At 36.4% G+C, this 15,848-nt stretch overlaps 1 protein-coding gene across 9 annotated transcripts in view; it reads left to right on the top strand.

Annotated features, from left to right (window-relative positions):
- The first annotated feature begins 1,000 nt into the window (after window positions 1-1,000).
- ICE2 (interactor of little elongation complex ELL subunit 2) overlaps window positions 1,001-15,848 on the top strand; it is a 63,242-nt gene continuing 48,394 nt past the window's right edge. The window contains exons 1-6 of one of the 9 annotated variants that reach the window (XM_086710831.1): window positions 1,037-1,132; window positions 1,503-1,994; window positions 2,097-2,221; window positions 4,424-4,528; window positions 10,633-10,894; window positions 11,946-12,065. In XM_086710831.1, the coding sequence (XP_086566957.1) occupies window positions 2,181-2,221; window positions 4,424-4,528; window positions 10,633-10,894; window positions 11,946-12,065 (528 nt within the window). In that variant the 5' untranslated portion in view covers window positions 1,037-1,132; window positions 1,503-1,994; window positions 2,097-2,180. Of the gene's footprint in view, window positions 1,995-2,024; window positions 2,222-4,423; window positions 4,529-10,632; window positions 10,895-11,945; window positions 12,066-15,848 lie in introns of those variants that run through there. The other 8 variants (XM_086710834.1, XM_086710832.1, XM_086710835.1 and 5 more) reach the window with 8 other exon arrangements.

Genomic DNA, 15,848 nt, shown 5'->3' with positions numbered 1-15,848 from the left:
TGGCTGAAGTCGGACGCTCAACCGACTGCACCACCCAGGCGCCTCTTTTTTTTTTTTTTTTTTTTTTTTTAAATTTTTTTTTTTCCCAAGGGAGATTTTTAATAGAAGTATGATTTCTCTCTGAACATAGCTTTACATAATATCATAAATCACTGTAAAATTTAGAACATGTTTTTCTGTTAGCACACACACTGGACTCTGTTCATGCAATAGATTTATGTGGCTCCTTGTGCTGGTCTCTTTCTAGAATTTCCTTTCTCATCATCCGCATACTTCAAATTCTTCAAATGAGCTGACATGTCAAGTGTCTAACGTGGTAACTGATACATAAGTATTCAAAAGGTATCATTAGCTATTAAAAGCTGCTTTTTGTCCCTCTCACTAGTAATTTCTCTCCCTCTGAATTCGTACAATTTCTCTTACGTAGCTTACTACTTTCTATTTTGTTTTATAATTATTTAATGTGAATGAGATTCCCAATGATCAAAAGCTCCTGGAAGAACTGGTATTCAGTCTTAGGCCTATATATGTAACCAGCACCAAGCACAAATTGTAAGTGCTCAATAAATCTTTCCTTAATGAGAACAAAATTAGTGGGAGAGCCAGAGGGGCTGCTGGGGGAAACTGACATCTAAAGTACCGTGTTGAGCACAACTTTCTCCGTTATTTCATGTAATCCTTGAAAAAATACTACCAAGTAGGTACTAATAATATCTCCACCTTACTGATGAGGAGACAGGGTTAGGAAGCTAAGACATTATTAGCCTAAGGTCACAACCAAGTCTGATTGGGTCCTTCCAGTACTGTACTTGTCGTCCGTCCTCCTTTTAATTCATCATCCCCTCAAGGTCGAGGACTTTCTAGGACAACACGCAACCCCTGGCTCCTTCCTTCAGGCCAGCCGCGGCGCACCGGACCTCGCAATTTCTAGCCGAAATATCCCGAATACGAGAGGGAGTACTCGGGCCCCGCCCCCGGCGTCGTTGCATACGTCATTACGCAGGGCCGAGACGGCGCGGCTACGTCCTTTAAATAAGGCCTTCCGAAGGCGCGCGCGACAGTGTAAGGAGTGGGGTGGAGCGTGTGTGGAGTGGGGGCCGCGGCCCGGGTCAGAGCCGCCGCGGACTAAGAGGTGGGCGGAAAGGCTGCTTTGCAGCAGAGGCGCGGAAGGAAGGGCGCTGCCCTGCAGGCGGGCGCTCGTGAGGGCGGGAGGAGGGAACATGGCGGCCCCCTCGGCCGGACTAGGACCCTCTGCCCCGGGTTTTGGCGCGGCCCCCTCCCACGGCTTTGCTCACCCTTTTAACTTGCCTTTCTGGAACCTTGTTTCTCCTTCCGCCCCCTTCCCCAGCCATTCCTTTTACCTTCATCGACCCTCCCTCCCCAACCCCACAACGGGTCATAATGTGAGAGGTGGGATTATGTAGGAGCAGGTCAGGCCCGTCAGGTACCGAGAGACCGACTCTTAAATGTGACTGCTCGTTTCTCACATACCACTTTACCAGTCCGTTCCGGATGAAGGAGAAGCAGTGAACATAGAGTGGTCAACCCAGATTCGCAGTCCTAGTGATTCCTCTGTATGATCCTGTGAAATGTCACTTAAGTCACCTGGACCTCAGCCTCCTCAAAAGTGAGATTCTTTTTGAAAGCTTCTTGATAACCAGGGAGTTTTTGTCCAGCATTGCTTGCCAGAATCTGCCCCATGCCGTGTATGTTTGGGAAGACGGAAGCAAGGTTTATTTGGGCATTAAGGGAGTGCAGGGGGTCTGAGTTAGGACTTACAGCGCCATGCTCTAAGTGATTTAGTATGTAACCAATGAGAACACCATTCTGTTTTGACCCTTTTATTTCCTCAGTGAGTGTCCTGAGAGTTACATTACTGGAGTAAGTTAAATGGAGAAGGACTCCTACATCAGCATTGCTGTTCTGCTCCAAAGAACCTTGGGAATATTCATCTGTCTGCTGTATTCTCTTTTAGGTGTCCCTGTCAGTTGAGGGTAGGTGTTAAAGGTTCTTCTTACACCTAGGTTAACAGCCCCTGGCCCAGCCGGTCACCTGCTTTTGATCCTGACCTTTGGTTTTTCCTCGGTTGAGCGTAGATTCTGGAGAAATCCTGCCTCCGTTGGAGCCTGCACTGCCAGGCAGCAGAATTGTGGGCTAGAGTGAAGCAGAAATCTAGAAATATGAGCTCCATGATGGCCATGGGTGAACCCAGGCTGAACTGGTGAGTTACATCTGTTTGTATTCTAAAGAGGAGTGAAGTGGGACTGGTGGCTGGTTTAGCAAAGGAGAGTTTCTGGCCTGGAGAGATTTGGAGGAAACACAAAGATGATACAAGTTTAATGGTTAAGAATGCACCTGGATCTTGTCTTCACGTACTGAGCACTTTTGAGTTATAGCTGATTGCACTTCCTCTCCTAAAAATGACAATAGTTCATCACTCAGATTGCTACTAGGTATTGCTTCATCATGTATTTATTGTTGGTCTCTCAGCGAAGGAGACAGGCTAGAATTTTCTTGTGTCCAAGAACCTTGCCTGTATCTGTACAAGTAATAGAAAAACCTCTTTAAGAGTAGACAAGCTTCATTTTGTTAGAGTCTATGTCAAGTGGTTACATAAATGCATAGACTGTTTTAGAAATATATGAGAACTTCACAAATAGCAGACTTAGTAAGCGTGGTTTTGTAGGGATCTAATACATAGCCGCGTTAGATCAGTTTAACACACATTTACTGAGCATCCACTCTTTGCTAGCCAAAGAGAATACTAAAGTTACAAGAGATGACAAAGCTGATTAAAATAGTACCTGACTCAGAAGGTTCAATCAGTATGTGCTCAGTAAGTGTTTTTGTTGTTGTTGTTGTTGTTGTTGTTGTTGTTGTTGCAAACAGTACTCCCTTCCTTCAGGGAGTTCACTGTCCCTGAGTCTCTGACTTTGTTTTTGTATGATATACAAAATCCTTATAATTTATTTTTAAATTTTTTTTTTTTCAACGTTTATTTATTTTTGGGACAGAGAGAGACAGAGCATGAACGGGGGAGGAGCAGAGAGAGAGGGAGACACAGAATCAGAAACAGGCTCCAGGCTCTGAGCCATCAGCCCAGAGCCCGATGCGGGGCTCGAACTCACGGACCGCGAGATCGTGACCTGGCTGAAGTCGGACGCTTAACCGACTGCGCCACCCAGGCGCCCCAAAATCCTTATAATTTAATGAGATTTCACAGATAGAGTACCATAACGAATCATAAGAAACTACATTGGCACATAGCAAGTAAGACATTCTAATTTTTATCATTTGTACTTTAATCACAGTGGGTTTTTTTTTTGGTAAACACTTTTAAAAACAGAAATTAGTGTGGAGCAAATATGCTAAGATTTCCTATTTGGGGAATGGGCAGCCAGAAGTTACCATTTGATAGACTGTTCTACTGTAAGTTGTAGAAGGCATGTACATTTATGCTCCTTGCCATAAAGATGTATTCAGATGCAGCACAGATGCTCTTAAAATGCCATTGAGGGGCGCCTGGGTGGCGCAGTCGGTTAAGCGTCCGACTTCAGCCAGGTCACGATCTTGCGGTCCGTGAGTTCGAGCCCCGCGTCGGGCTCTGGGCTGATGGCTCAGAGCCTGGAGCCTGTTTCCGATTCTGTGTCTCCCTCTCTCTCTGCCCCTCCCCCATTCATGCTCTGTCTCTCTCTGTCCCAAAAATAAAATAAAACGTTGAAAAAAAAAAAAAATTAAAAAAAAAAATGCCATTGACATTGTGAAACCAAATGTGAACCTTTGCACAGTATTGTAGCCCTTTTTCCACAGAGTCCTAATAATCTTTGTCCTTTATAGATTATGGTTCTCATTGTTTTTAACTTTCTAATTCCTTCAGCCAGCTTTTATTAGATGCCTTCTATATGGAAAGCATTGACTATAATAGCTTAGTCTCTAATTATGATGTTATGGAAAATCATATAAGACCTTGAAGTGGCTTTAGCAGAGGCACCCCATTTATCACATTGGCCAAGTTAATGAAAATAGGTAAGATATTCAGTCTTTGTAGTGTCTTTTGGCCTGGCACAATAATGCATGGTACAAAACTAAGAGCCTGGGGTGAGCCCTGCCCCTGACAGGCTCTTATTATACTTCAGTCTGTTCTTTGACTCTTAAGTATTTCTGGCATTTAATTGGGTATTAAGGAGCAAGGCTGATTATTTGAACTGGAGAATTTCAGAATGAGCCTAGGCTAAAAGCTACCCAAGTAAAACATCTAAACTCAAACATCTGGTACATGAAACTGAAATTATAAAGAAATGATTGTCTTGGAAAAGGGTATAGGGGGCAATAGTAGTTGTAAACTACAGTTGTACCAGTGTGCTGCTTAGTCTAGCATGAGATTCTGAATTGTCAAATGTAAGTTAATTACTTTGTTTCACAGGGATGTTTCCCCAAAAAATGGCCTTAAGACATTTTTCTCTCAAGAAAATTATAAAGATCATTCCATGGCTCCAAGTTTAAAAGAACTATGTGTTTTATCTAACAGGTAATGTATTTATTTATTTGGCTATTTGTTTTCATATTTGATTGTTATTTTTCTGGCAGTTGAAGTGTTATAAATGTGTCCAGTATTAAACATTCAAATTATAGAAATGTAAAAATTAGAAAATGGAAGAACCCAGTACCCAAGGATGGTTGGTCTTTGGTTTGTTTGTGTGTGTGTATACATTTTTTCAGATCTTTCTCCACGTAGATATAAAAACAAAAATGGGATCATATTATAAATAATGTAAAATACTAAGAAACTGTTTTACAGTTTGCTTTTTTCATTTAAAATAATATTTTGTGTAGTTTTCCATGCCTCTACACATAGCTTAATCTTAATTGTTGCTTAATACTTCATTATATAGATTTACTTTCAATTCATTTAGGTAGTCTGAATTTGCAAAATATGTTCCTCTTTTTTTGTAATTATAAACAGTGTGTTGATGAAATTCTTGTAATAGTTTTCATAAGATAAATTCATAGAAATGGAATTGTTCGGTCAGATGGTGTATGCATTTTATATTTTGATAGATACTGCCAAATTCCTCTCTGCTATGAACATGCCTGTTGAGTGGTAATTTTCCCTTCTCACTGCTTGCCTGCCTGTAACATCTCCTTTCCTTTGTGATTGGCTGTTATTGTGGATGAATCTTGAAACCAAGTAATTGAATTTACTAGAATGGACTGTAAATACGCCAAGTGAGGAATTGGGGAGCTTCTCTAGAGTTCAACATTTACGTTCATCTTTTCTTCACTCATTTTGCAGTGGAGGAAGCATATTTCCAGCCTGTATATGGAATGGGCCCCCATCTGTTCTGCCTTCTCAGTACCCTTTCTGTCAATTAGCATCTGCTCTTATTCCTGTATTTTCATCTTTCAGTGTTTAAAGGTGCTCAAGTTTTTCCTGCTCAATCCCTGGATTCCATGTTACTTTCTTACTTCTGCTCTCATTTGTACTTAGACTTCTTTAAAAACTCGTGTGTGTTTGCTGGGAGGAAAAGGGGGACAAAAAGTTGTAAAGCGTACAGAAATCATTTGACAAAATGGCAATAATAATAAGTCCATCCCTTCAATAATTACTTTTTAAATGGATTAAACTTTCCAGTCAAAAGACAGATTAGGAGAATGGATGAATAAAACAGAAGAAAACACGTCACTGCACATCCCACTGCCTTTGCTTTTACTGAACATCTCACTGTAATCTGGCTTCCACCCTCGGTAGTCTACTAAAACTGCTCCTCTCAGGATCATCAATGAGCTCTTGACTATGAAGACATCTCACTCTCCTGGCTTTCTGGTGATAGTGATATTTCTGTCTCTTTTGCCTCAGCCTCATTATATTGGCTCATTAGACTCACTCTGGTACTTTTAAGAAATAATGATTTTGTACTCTCAACCCAGCTTTTGGAATCCAAACCTTTAAGGATGACTCTGGAATCAATTAATTGACCCCACTGATATTTATTTAGGTTATTTCCATCCCTTTCCAATTATAAACAATGAGCATCCTTTTTATACATGTGCTGATATAAGGATAAATTCCTATAAGAGGAGGGTATGTATGTTTTTTATTTTGATAGATGCTGCCAGATTGCCATTAAAAACATTTTAAAAATGCTTTTTTGATTATCAGATGAATAAATAAGTTCACATAAAAGCAAGCAGATGTTGTATTAAAGAGGCAATTTTAAAAGCAACATTCTTGCCAAGTGCATAATTATAATGTCTTTGCTAATATCAGCTATAGAAGGTTGAGTAAATCCTGTATAAATGTATCTATGGATTTTTTTCAAGCTGATTTTGTTACTCAACTTGTACCATTTCTTGAGGATACCTTAATTTCTTTTTTTAATTTCTTAAAACTTACTATCAAATAAAGAATTGCCATGTTTATTTGAATCAAAGAATGCCTACCAATTGTAATATCCTGGAAGAGGAGGGTAAAGAGGTATATCTTTACCTTTTCTTAAAGGTAAAATGAACATATATCTTTAAAAAAAAAAAAAAACCACTGCTCACCGTTTTATGTACATTTATCTCAGCCTTCGTCTTTTCAGACTAAAAATTTTTAATATTCATCTTCTTTATCCTGCTTCTTAATTATTTTAATGGTTTTCTTTTTTTTTTTTTGAAATTTATTTATTTATTTTGAGAGAGAGCACTAGTGAGCATGAGCAGGGGAGAGGCAGAGAGAGAAGAAGAGAGAGAATCCCAAGCACAGAGCCCTGCGCAGGGCTGTAGATCATGACCTGAGCCAAAATCAAGAATTGGGCACTTTACCAACTGAGCCACCCAGGCACACCGTATTTTAATGGTTCTTTTCAAGTTTGGTTCTAGTCAGCATATCCTAGATGTGGGTTATAGTCTGAATTACGTAAGGGAAAGGATATCTTGCTGGCAGTTGGGTACAGCTCCTAAAATATTTTCTTCTTAGGATATGCTTGTTTTTCTTTAGATTTCTGTATAGCACAAAACAATTTATTAGTGTAACTTACCTTTTGGCACAGAAAAAATAAAGACACGACATTGATTTCATGTTTCTAGTCTTTTTTGCTCACGTTAAATTTTACTAAGTTTTGTCACAGTAAGGAATGGGTTTTCAGACTGTGGTAATTTACAGCTGTTTTATTGATGGAAACATTAGAAAAAATGTAAAATTTTTATTATCCATAATTTTGTGTGTTTTGCCTTCTCCCATCATATTCAGGAAAATATTGGTAACTCTCATTACTCTGCTTTCAGTAATATGAGATTTTTATTCAGCCCTTCTCCCTCTACTGAAAAGTAAACATTTACCTTTTTTTAAATCAAAGTTTCTGATTGTAGATATTTATAACTGAGCTTTAAACCAGCAAGGGGGAAAGTAGCTTCCAATTTAAAAAATTATGAAATTTTAATGTGTCGAATAGAGAAAAGTAAATCAATCCAGAAGGTACAGGTAGACTTTAGATGGAGGCTAGAAGCACCATTTCCAAATGCTACTTTAAGAAGCCACCTAAACCAGTAGACTTAAAGCATAGGAAACTAAGTTTGAATTCTGCCTTTTCTTCATAGAAACTTTAAGAAAGGAGAGTGGGTAGTTGACAAAATGAAGGGGAAAAACTTCAAACCATCAACTGAAATAAAATATAATGCTGTAAATGTGCATAGAGAAACCCTGTCAGATGCTTTTGGCCTGCGCCCTGTTGAAGATTTTGACAGCACTACACATGGAAATGATCTTGATGTACTGCCATTTCATTCTTTGCTGAATGTAGCCAATTTAAACTGCTAGGATTTCTTGACATTCCTACTCTGGCATATCTGAGTCAGCATCTTGTTGCTGCAGCAGCTTAATTAAATTTGCCAGTTTGTGCCACAAGGACAGACATGTTCTCATATTCAGAGAGACAGCTGTGAAGCAGTATTGTTAAGAGTTGCGGACACAATACCGTTAGGTTTGAATAGCTCTCAAGACATTTTCTAGTGAGAAATCAATTTGCTGTAATACATTTCTCCCAAGATCAGCAGTTAATATTCATTTTGTTAACCTAAAATATGCTTATTTTTATACAGTTATTGGAGAAACTTTAGTAGCTAAGTATGTCTTCTTTCACCTGTATTATTTTCACAGCCAGTCTAAGCATCTGTATTTTAATTTCCAAAATTCTTTTCCCATCCACTAACCAGCTCTTTTGATTAGTTTTCCATCTTTAGTTTAGCTCTAGAAGAGTACTCTTGAATATTTTGCTTTATTTTGTTTTTTTCTAAGAATCTTTGCATTTTTACTGTATTTGCTTTAGTATTATAAAGCTGATTTAAAACAAATTAGCAGTGGTTTTAGATGGGGCTCACCTTTTATCCAGATACAGATCTAGGTTGATAATTCTTAGCTTTATCAGGCCAACACTGTCCCACTTTTGATAACAAATATTTATAAGAGATGAGATACCTCCTTTACTAGCCTGAAATGGAATTAGCCTCCGACACTATATTTAAAAGTAACGTCCAAGATATATAAATGTGAAATCAAAGAAAAGAATACATATTATATATTTTAATATGTAAATGCATAGATACTACTGCACTAGAAAATATAATGCAGTAGTCAGATGCACCAGCTAAAATGAACAAGGTTAGATTGAAAAGAGGTTAATATAAACTGTGCCATAGAAGATCATAAAAATAAAAGAGAATAAAATGTATTGGTAGGATAAGTAATAACAGACCAGGTTTGTTTGTATATGATCAGAGAAAGCCTAAAGGGACCTTTGAAAGTTGTGTAGTACACTCTCGTATGTTACATTACAGGCATCTAGTGTTCCTTAATCTCTCTCTACATGCCTTCTTTTGTGACAACCCGGATGTAGCCACAGGCTTCTAAAATTCCCCGAAGAAATTAATACTGTCATGATTGCAAGCCACAGCTCTGAATATTTCTTGTGTCTCTCCTTTCTCCCTCTTAATCCCTTATCCCATTATCCTTAGGATTCTTCTCTATCACCTATTCAGTATGTACCCAGTTTGGAAACCTAAGATCTCCATAGTTACATTGTATTAATGTACATATCCATTTGATTGCAGAGTTTTAGAGAATAGAGACTGTATTGTGCCCCAGTGTCCAGCGTTAGCCTGGCACATGATAGTCACTCAGTAAATATTAATGAATGGGGAGATGAAGAATGAATCAATAGACAGCCATCCTTCTCATTAGTTTCCCTTCCTCTTGTGTTATTGTTGTTATTTAATTTGGAACCAGATCACGGTGAACAGTTAACTGCTATGGAAAATAGAATTATAGAGGCTAAGGAAGTGTAGTTGTATGTGTGTGTACTTTAAAACTCTCTTATTAAAAGTGTAGATTGCTAGGGCACTTGGGTGGCTCATTCATTTAAGCGTCCAACTCTTGATCACAGCTTACTTAGGTCATGATCACATCGTTTGTGGCATTGAGCCTAGCATTAGGCTCCATGCTCACGGCGCCAAGCCTGCCTGGGATTCTCTCTCTCCTCCCCACCCCCCTCAAAATAAATAAATAAATAAACAAATATTTTTTTAAATGTACGTTACTACATTTGAATACTAGGAATAGAAACAGATTATGAATAAGATAAGAACTTCATGTTCATATACCTCCCTGGGGCAGAAAGGTGGTTTTTTAGAAATTGCAGGTATCGTTTCATAGATATGATAACAGGTTCTGTAGTTACCACTTTCTCGTCTAGTGCATTTCATCATAGATAATACCAGATTTTCTCTTTTGCATTCATTCAAGGCATAAAGACATTTCCATGGATTCAGCCATGTACTAGTGATAGAGAATTGTACAGCTTTTCTAAAACCACTGTTGCTTCCATAAAATATGGCACACAGTGTTGGAATTTTCTTTTTAAATCTTGAGATAATTAAAGCAAAGGAAACTAGAAAATTTAGAATTTCAATTTGTGAACTTTTGACTTCATCGTATCCTGCTTTTAGTGGCTTTTGTTTATATTAATGGATGTCACTTACTGAAGAATTTAAGCTTTTAAAAACAACTCGCATCGTTGGGGTGCCTGGGTGGCTCAGTGGGTTGAACATCCAGCTCCTGGTTTCGGTTCAGGTCATGATCTCACAGTCTTGCAGTCAAGCCCTGAGTCGGGCTCCATGCTGAACAGGAAGCCTGCTTAAAATTCTGTCTCTCTCCCTCTCCCTCTCCCCCTGTCCCTTGCTCACACTCTCTCTCAAAAACTAAAATTAAAAAAAAAATAAAAAAAATAAAAACAACTTCTATTGTAATAAAATGTAAACATGGAATATCTGCATATATAATTGATTGGAAAGAGCAATTACCCCTCTTGAGTAAAGGGAAAATAGTTCCAAATTGAATAACTTATCTAAGGAGTTTGCCTCTCCCTCTCCATCAGATAATTGAAGGTAAACTTGTAATGTGATCGTATCCTGCAGAATACTTAATTTACACCAAATGGCTAAACATCAAAATGCAGGTGGCAGAGTTAGATAATAATCTGGAATTTACTATGTTAATCACGCTATATTCTCCCTGGTGATTGAGAATCATGAAGTTCCATGATAGTAATCTTCATGTGAAAAGCACATATTTGTAAATTGTATTTTTTTTTCCAGACGTATAGGAGAAAATTTGAATGCCTCAGCAAGTTCTGTAGAAAATGAGCCGGCAGTTAGTTCAGCAACTCAAGCAAAGGAAAAAGTTAAAACCACAGTTGGAATGGTTCTTCTTCCAAAACCAAGAGTTCCTTATCCTCGTTTCTCTCGTTTCTCACAGAGAGAGCAGAGGAGTTATGTGGACTTGTTGGTTAAATACGCAAAAATTCCTGCAAATTCCAAAGCTGTGGGAATAAATAAAAATGACTACTTGCAGTATTTGGTATGTATGCTATTCTTCAGCTTCAGTAAAAAATATTTTAACTTTGCTTTTATGTTTTTAGGTACAATCCTATTAACAAAAATGGAAATTTAAAGAGTTTAATTGACAGAGCATTGGTGCTTTCATTCTTTTGTTGGTTCTTTTATAATAGGCATTTTCCTTTGGTTCTGAGCATATTTCACTCCAGTCCATCTTAAGTACTAGCAATACAGTTTTATAATGCTCACAAACAATTTTAAGTTTTTAATTTCTTTAGTTTTAAGTTTTCAATTATATAAATGATGCTGTATTGAACATCTTTGTTGCAAACTCTTTGTTCACATTTATACTTATTTCCTTAAGATAAATTCTTAAAAATATGATTGCCTGATCAAAACTATACATGTTTTTAAGGCTTCAATCTGTATTTATACCTGAGTAAATTGTTCTACAAGAAGTTTAAACCAGTTTGTATCACTATTGTATGAAAAATTTCTTTAAAAAAATATGTATCTTCACTAATGCAGCACATTACCTTTTTGCCTCTAATTTGATATGGAAAATATGGTGATCCCTTGTTTCATATTAATTTACAGTGTTTGGTAATGAAAGTAAGTCTTTCCTATGTGCTTATAAGCCATTTCTATTTTTTTTTTTTTTTTATAACTTGCCTATTCATGTTATTTGCACATTTTTCCATTTGGATGTTTGTCTTTTTTTATGTTAATTTAGAGCATTTTATAAAAAAGCTTAATGATTCCTAAATAGGTAGTACAATAGTCATTTGCTTTTTTATTTTTATGAATTTTTTTAAATTGAAGTGTAGTTGACATGCAATATTGTATTAGTTGCAAGTGTTCAACATAGTGTTTTAACATTGATATACAATGTAGTGTTTTTAATAACAAGTTTGCCATTATTATATAATAATTCTTACTATTTTTCTGATTTCTGCTTTGGATGTGATACTTTAATTAGTCTTTAAATCCAGATTATTAGAGCAGTGATTGAGAGGTGATTGTTTTTAATTAAGCTTCTTATTCCAAGACGTGTCTACTTTTTTAAAAATCAGGATATGAAAAAACATGTGAATGAAGAAGTTACTGAATTCCTAAAGTTTTTGCAGAATTCTGCAAAGAAATGTGCACAGGATTATAATATGCTTTCTGATGATGCTCGTCTCTTCACAGAGGTAAAAAAAAAAAAAAAAAATCACATTTATTTAAACTGCTGAGAAATAAGCAATAACAGCATTTTAAAATGTGTGATGATCCTGCCAAAATCATATGGAAATGTCACCAATTTAGAGAACAAATTGTGTGTAATAGGTCTTTTATTCATCACATATTTTGATAATGGAAATACTAGCATCTCAAAATCATATACTGTAGTATATTCATACTTGTTTTTATTAATAATATGTATTATTGTACTGGAGTTTATCTAAAAACATCAACACTGCTCTGAATTTTTTTAAAGTCTTTAAAATTAGTCATTATACACAACATTGTAATACCCTTAACACTATTGAACTCTTAAATGTAAAAAATGGTTTAAAATGGTAAGTTTTCTGTGTATTTTACCATAATTAAAAAAAACTGGTCACTGTAAATTGGGGGACAGCAGAGGATTTTAGTTTTACCATTTTTTGAACACTTTTTAAGGTGAAATTTTGCTATTAATATCAACTAAAAGAATGATTCTTCTAAATAAAAGGAAGCATTACGTGTTTCTTTTCTCCGAACCTATATGTGATACACTCAAACCAAGTATCATATCTTTCCATATAGAAAAGGAATTGTAGCTTTTCCTATTTTAATAGTGCCTTTGAAAGGACCAGAATGATGGTTTTAAAACCTAAGTCACATCCCCTCATGTCACTGGTTTAAAATGGTTTCTCACTTCACTCAGAAAGAGGTCTTTACAGAGTTCTGCAATGCCCTTTGTGATCACACCCTCTCAGTTCCCCCCCACACCAGCCTGCTTCATCTCCTACATACCTCCCTCCCAGTTGTTCTATTCCAGCCTGCTGGGCTTTGTGTTACTTGAATACTCCAAGCATGGTCCTGCCTTAAGGCTTTTGGCTCCTCCCATCTTTCTGGCAGCTTTTTCCCAGAGAGGTGCGTGGAATAGTGTCTTGATTTAAAGTCTCTCTCTGTTCAGATGCCAAGTATCAGTGGGGATATCCCTAATTACCCTAAAAACATAGCATCGCTTTCAGGGTTCCCTTTACCATGTTGATTCTTTTTTATTGTCTTTCTCCACAACTTGTATGTAAGTACTTTTTTGTGCACTGCTGTGTTCCCAATGACTAGAATAATGCCTGACACACAGTTCTCAAGTGCTGAATTTAACTACATGAATATAAAAATGTTTGTTGACAAAGTACATTATTTGATAGCTAACAATCAGCGTTAAGTCTTATTTTTTAGTCAGATTGACTTGGCAACATATTTTGTCTAATTTACATTTTATATCTCCACTCTAAAGGCTCACTGATCTTTTCCTGATTTTTTACAGTTTAAAAATTTTAATTTTATATTATGAAATGCAGTATACTTACGGAAAAGTATACAGACCAAATATAAACAGCTTAACAAATAATTATATAGTGAACACCTATGTAACTCTCTTCCAAGTTAAGAAATAAAACATTTCCAGTAACCCACAAGCGCCCTATGTATCCCTCCTGATGGTAACATTCTTCCTCCTTGAGAAGTTATCAGTGATACAAGTTTGGTATTGATAATTTCCATACCCTTTATTTTGGTACTTCTTTAAGCTCACTTTTGCCTTTTTTTTTTGAGTTTTAAGTGAACAGAATTCTTCCTTCCTTCACTCATTAGGTTTGTGAGATGCATGTATGTGTGTAGCTACAGTTCATTAATTTTCATTTCTGTGCATTGTTAATTGTATGAATAAACTACAATGTATTCTATTGATCACAATTTGAGTCATTTCCTATTTGGAGCTATTCTAAATAGTGCTTCTGTGACAATTCTCATACATGTCTCTTGGTGCACATGTGCACATTTCTACTGGGTATATACCCAGGAATGAAATTGTTGGGTCATAAGTATGCATATTTCAACTTTAGAACATAATATTAACCTGTTTTCCAAAGGATTATACCAATTTACAGTCTACCCAGCAGTTTTGAGAGTTTTGTTGCTCTATATCCTCAAGTTGACACTTAAGGTCATTTCACTTTTAAACAATCTAGAGGATATATATATATAAAATAAGACTTTTTTGTATTCTAGCATAGAAATCTTTGCCGACCCCAAGTAGTTCTCACCTGGGATCATGTTTACTTCTTTACCCCTATGGACTTTAGCGATGTCAGAAGACATTTTTGGTTGTCACAACTGGCAGAATGCTACCAGTATCTACTGGCTAAAGGTCAGAGATGCCGCTAAGCATACTACAATGCACATGACATCTCCACAACAAAGAATTATCCAGCCCAAAATGACAGTAATGCTTGTGTTGAAAAACCCTAACCTAGAGGTTTTATAGTTTGAGTGTGAATGTTCAAGGTTTTTTTTGGTGTAAAATGTGATGTTGGGATCAAAGTTTATTCTTCTTTTGAATGGATGTCTAGTTCTAGCATAATGATTCTCACCTGAGAGTGCTTTAGCCTCCCAGAGAACATTTGGTAATTTCTGGAGACATTTTTGATTGTCACAACTGAGAAACGAGTTCTTGTGGCGTCTAGTGGGTAGAGCCAAGAATGTTGCTAAATGCCTTTAAGTGTATAGGATGCCCCGCCCACCACAAAGAAGTATCTGGTCCAAAATGTTGAAACTGTCAATGATGAGAAACTCTGCCTAGCACTATTGGTTGAAAAAGCTCTTTTTTCCCTCATTGAATTGCCTTGTCGCCACCAATATGTGGGTTACTTTCCTGACTTTATTTTATTTCATTAATCTATATATGTCTTTATGCCAGCATCACCTAGTCTTCTAGTAAGTTTTGAAACCATGTTGGGTAAGTCCTGCAACTTTGTTCTTTTTAAAAATTGTTTTTGGCTCTTTTTAGTCCTTTTTATTTCCTTGTAAATTTTGGAACCCACTTGTCAATTTCTAAAGAAGAGCTAGGTGGGATTTTAATGGGGTTTTTTGAATCTGTAGAACGTGTATTTTACAAATATCTCTTAAAATAGTGTTTAGCTAGATTTTTTTTTCCTTTTCTTTTTGAGTAAACTCTTGACCTCTCTTGCCTTTTAAATGGAAAGGTTAGTCATTTACATTCATTATGATAATTGATGTACACAGACTTGTTTGTGATTTCTTTTTGTCTTTTTCTACAGTTCTATTTTTACTTCTTTTGAGGGGATTGATGTTTTTTCTCCTTTTCCTCCTTATTAATTTGGAATTTGTTCATTGTTTTTCTGTTCTCTTAATGGTTACACTTGAATTTTTACAATGAATTTTTTCCCTCACTGAATTGTCTTGTCACTATTGATGTGTGGGTCAATTTCCTGGTTCTATTCAGTTTTATCAGTCTATATGTCTGCAGAAACCATAGAACATTTTGACTTTCATCACACCCTTCCTGACTGATATTGTTTAATGCTGTCTCTTATTTAAACCTATCTACATTATTATTTTATATGGGCAATATTTGTTTTATCCACAAATTTTGATAATTTTTTTGACTTTCAATCTCTTCTCAAATCACATTCTGAGATCCTCTTCATTGTTCCTCAAACGCTACGTGTTCTAGATGTTTGTTTGATGAAGGTCTCTTGGTGATAAACAGTCTTTTGGTTTGTTCATCTGAAAATATTTTTTTTTGTTTTTCTGATTAGATGGTTTTACTCCATACATAATTCTAATTTGACTGTTTTGTTTCTTTATCTGAAGATAATAATTCTTTGTCTGGTGAATGTTACTGTTATTGAAAAGTGTGAAAAAAAAAAAGTGTGTTATCAGGGGGCACCTGGGTGACTTAGTCACTTAAGTGTCAACTC

Source organism: Puma concolor, chromosome B3 (assembly GCF_028749965.1).
Source record: "Puma concolor isolate L17-30 chromosome B3, mPumCon1.1.hap2, whole genome shotgun sequence".
In the NCBI taxonomy this organism is placed as follows: Eukaryota; Metazoa; Chordata; class Mammalia; order Carnivora; family Felidae; genus Puma; species Puma concolor.
The sequence above is the reverse complement of the archived record's forward strand: the minus strand, read 5'-3'. Positions and strand labels throughout refer to the sequence as shown.